We start from the raw sequence: 1,081 nt of genomic DNA on the forward strand, positions 1-1,081 counted from the left end.
GGTATAATTCAAAGTGAAAAGGTGGTAAATTTCAATAATTTAATTTAATTATATGGTACAAATGGTATAGGGTCTTAAATAAATGATCATTTTAGTCCATTAACTATCAATTAAGTCAATTATTCATAATTACCCATCAACTAATTAACTAAAGTCAACGAATACTTTGAAATTATTAAAAATGACCTTCTGGGTCATTACATTTTAATTATGAGTCTTTCGAGATGGCTCAGTTGGTTTGGAGGGTGGTTATCCGACCCGGGATCGATCCCCCTTCAATGTCTTCTGAGTTGAGTCTGTCGCATAGAGCTTGCCTAGTGTGGTTTACATCTCCTGTGTGGTTTGCAGGCTATTACACAGTGAGGGGTTTATCCAGTGCACACAAAGTGCTCACCCGAAAGGCAGAGGCTGTTGCAGAGGTTGTAACGATTGCAGGTTATCCTGGATTTAAAAAAAAATGTTTTAATTATGAACTTGGATAAGTTGATATTGGTAGGTGACATTATAGCGACTGCTAGTACTCTATCACAATTCACATCATTTCTTATACATTATAAATTTATGCCTCAATACACCAATATTTCATCAAACTCTTAATTGTTTGTAACTTTGAAGCTTATATTTTAAAAACATGAAAGTAGCAGTAATTGGAGCAGGGATAAATGGACTAGTTGCTGCATATGAATTGGCAAAATCTGGTGTCAAAGTTGTGGTTTATGAGAAGGAACATTATCTAGGCGGCCATGCTAAGACCGTTACTGTCAATGACATCGATCTTGACCTTGGCTTTATGGTCTTCAACGGGGTAAGTACGATCAGAGGGTGTTTGAGTAGGCTTATAAAATGATCAAATCATTTAATTAGTTGTAACTTGTAAGCATTTATTTTTATACTTAAATGCGCGTTATTGGTAAATGCTAAAGTGCTCATAACTTAAGTGTGTGCATGGAACGATAACAAATTTAAGTCATTTTCGATGTGTTAGGGTATCATTTTGGGCCTTTTCCAACTTATATTTCGAAAAATGTTTGTTATATAAGGTGTGTATTGAATTATAATTTAAATGTCTATGTATATCATC

General features: G+C 34.3%; 1 protein-coding gene across 1 annotated transcript in view; it reads left to right on the forward strand.

Moving 5' to 3' along the window:
- The first annotated feature begins 586 nt into the window (after positions 1-586).
- LOC125850167 (uncharacterized) overlaps positions 587-1,081 on the forward strand; it is a 79,535-nt gene continuing 79,040 nt past the window's right edge. Inside the window, exon 1 of the mRNA XM_049530052.1 lies at positions 587-805. Within this exon, the coding sequence (XP_049386009.1) occupies positions 632-805 (174 nt within the window). The 5' untranslated portion in view covers positions 587-631. The remainder of the gene's footprint in view (positions 806-1,081) is intronic.

Source organism: Solanum stenotomum, unplaced genomic scaffold (genome assembly GCF_019186545.1).
Source record: "Solanum stenotomum isolate F172 unplaced genomic scaffold, ASM1918654v1 scaffold14630, whole genome shotgun sequence".
NCBI classification, from domain to species: Eukaryota; Viridiplantae; Streptophyta; class Magnoliopsida; order Solanales; family Solanaceae; genus Solanum; species Solanum stenotomum.